Genomic DNA, 2,501 nt, shown 5'->3' on the forward strand with positions numbered 1-2,501 from the left:
TTGATATACAAATCAATGAATATATAATTTTTTTAAATTATAATTTCTAAAATAATCCTTATGGATTATAACAATAGTATTTGAATAATTTTTAGAGTAATCATGATATATATAGGTCTTGTTTATTTTGTCTCTCTACTGTATTCCTCATTTTGCTATTCAAAAACTACAAATCATTGATGGAATATTCCTTATTTTAGTAGTTCAGCATTATCTTAAATCAACTTGAATCAGTCCATACCATCTTTTTGTTCTGATAAATTGGAAGATTTACAATAAAAGCATCTTAAAACATCCAAAGAAAAACACTAGATTTGTCATTCTATTTTTTTTTTCTTAAACCAAAAATTAAATATTATGGCACATCTTCTATCCAAGGGAATTTTCCTTCAAACACCATTAACACTCCTTTCATATTTTTTAGATACATGATCAAGTTCAATGCTACTACTGTTATCATTGCTACCATCACCAACCCCTTTGTACTTATACCACTTGGCACATACTATAAAGTAACACAAATTAATCACTCCAACACCACCAATTATGAAATAAAAGTAATCTAATCTCCCTTTGTTCAAATCCTGAGGTAACCAATTCCCAGTTGCAGATTTCTCTGTCACTTTATGAATAACTGAAATCAGCAAACTACTCAAATAACTTGATCCAGCAAGGCCACAGAAGAATAGTGATCCTGCAAGGCTTCTCATGTTTTCTGGAAACTGTTTGTAGTAAAATTCAACTTGTCCAACCAATGTGAATGCTTCAGATAACCCTGCTAGTGCTAATTGAGGGATTAGCCATGAACCTGACATTGAAGAAATTGCACCATTTCTTGGCATAATTCCTAGTGGTTTTGTTAGAGCCATTGTTCTTCTTTGCTCTTCAACAATACCAGATACTATCATGCATAGTATTGAGATGAACATTCCAATTCCCATTCTTTGGAGAAGTGTGAATCCACCTTCTTTCTTTGTTACCTGTTACAATAAAGATAAATAGTTATCACTGCTAGGAATAGAAAAGGTTCTAGAATCTTTCTGGCTTGGTTATAATTTTTAACATTTCTTACCCTTTGAAGAAGAGGCACAACTTTCCTGTCATAGATTGGAATCCATATTGTCAAGCTAAGCATGGTGAAGATGGTGTAGGAGGCGGCCGGGATCTGGAAATTGGAGTGGAATACTCGCCGGTCGGATTGAAGGGCTTGGAACACCAGCATCGTGTTCTGTTGGACGAGTGCGACGTAGTAGACGATGCCTGAAAGCCAAATTGGGATCACTCTTAGCAAGCATTTGAGTTCTTCCACCTGCTGTATGCTGCAAAGGTTCCAAGGATCAGATGCAGATCCATCCTGGTTTATATGATCTTGTGGGGTTACAATTGCAGCTTTGTCAAGGAACCTGTTAAAAATCTCAACATTTTCAGAACAAATCACTTTCCATGATATTGAAGTCACATGTTCAAAATTTGTGTATCTTTTAGAAGAATCTCTTACTCTTAGTTACCTGAATTGACATGTGTGAGGAAGCTTGGAATTGATAGAGTGTGGAGGCATATAATCAAAAAGTGAAAGCAATGGATCCTGATCAGGTAAATTCAATCCCCTTTTCTTGAAAGAAACAACCACCACTTGAACAATACTAGTTACAGGGCTACCAGTTGCTTTAACCTTCACATATGACTTGCTTCCCAAGTAATAAACGACACACGAAAACAGCATCAATCCGGCAGGGATTCCGAGTCCCACAGCCCAGCTCACATTGGACTGAATATACACAATCAATGACAGAGACACCATCTGTGCAAATGTGAATGTGAAAAAGTACCAATTGAAGAAGCTATTGATTCCTTTCTTTCCTGACTCTGTGTTTGGGTTGAATTGATCTGCTCCAAATGCTAAGTTACATGGCCTTATCCCTGCGGCTCCAACGATAAGGAGCGCAAATCCAGCCAGTAGGAACGTCATTTGGCCGGCGTTTGGTCCTTCGCATATGGTGCTAGAGTTTCCACATTGTGGTGGATGCATGGTCTTGATTGCCGCTGTTAGTTGTATGGTAAGCAAGCCCTGTTTGGAGATACAAACATGAAGTAAATGCATGTTTCAAAGTGAAATTTGTATAATCTTTATTTTTGATATGGTCTTTTAACATATATCTTGTGGTGATTTCAATTCAATTAATGTAAATATGTAGTTATGTGATTTTGAACAGGATGCGCACACATAGGCCAGGCCCGGCTGTGCATTGGCCTAGCCTTGGTGCACATATGCTAGGCCAAGGTGCACGCGGGCCAGGCCTTCATGCTCGCCGACTAGGCCTTAATAACTAAATTCACATTTAACCAAGTTGGGTTAGTCTAGTAGTTAGCTCACTAGTCCTCTTAAGCAAGTGTCGAGAGTTCGAATCCCACCTTGTGCATACAGCAACTCATTGGCCAACGGCAAACCCTTAAATGGAGTTCGGTACCGCGGCGTATCAGTGCTTGGCCTGCCAGGTTGG

General features: G+C 38.3%; 1 protein-coding gene across 1 annotated transcript in view; it reads right to left on the reverse strand.

Annotated features, from left to right (window-relative positions):
* The window catches only part of LOC107633645 (protein NRT1/ PTR FAMILY 2.9), a gene marked incomplete at its 5' end in the record, with an annotated part of 2,997 nt that continues 726 nt past the window's right edge, over positions 231-2,501 (reverse strand). The window contains 3 exon segments of the mRNA XM_016337255.2: positions 231-980; positions 1,073-1,403; positions 1,509-2,068. Of these exon segments, the coding sequence (XP_016192741.1) occupies positions 390-980; positions 1,073-1,403; positions 1,509-2,068 (1,482 nt within the window).

The sequence above is a fragment of the Arachis ipaensis genome, chromosome B01, assembly GCF_000816755.2.
Source record: "Arachis ipaensis cultivar K30076 chromosome B01, Araip1.1, whole genome shotgun sequence".
NCBI lineage: Eukaryota > Viridiplantae > Streptophyta > Magnoliopsida > Fabales > Fabaceae > Arachis > Arachis ipaensis.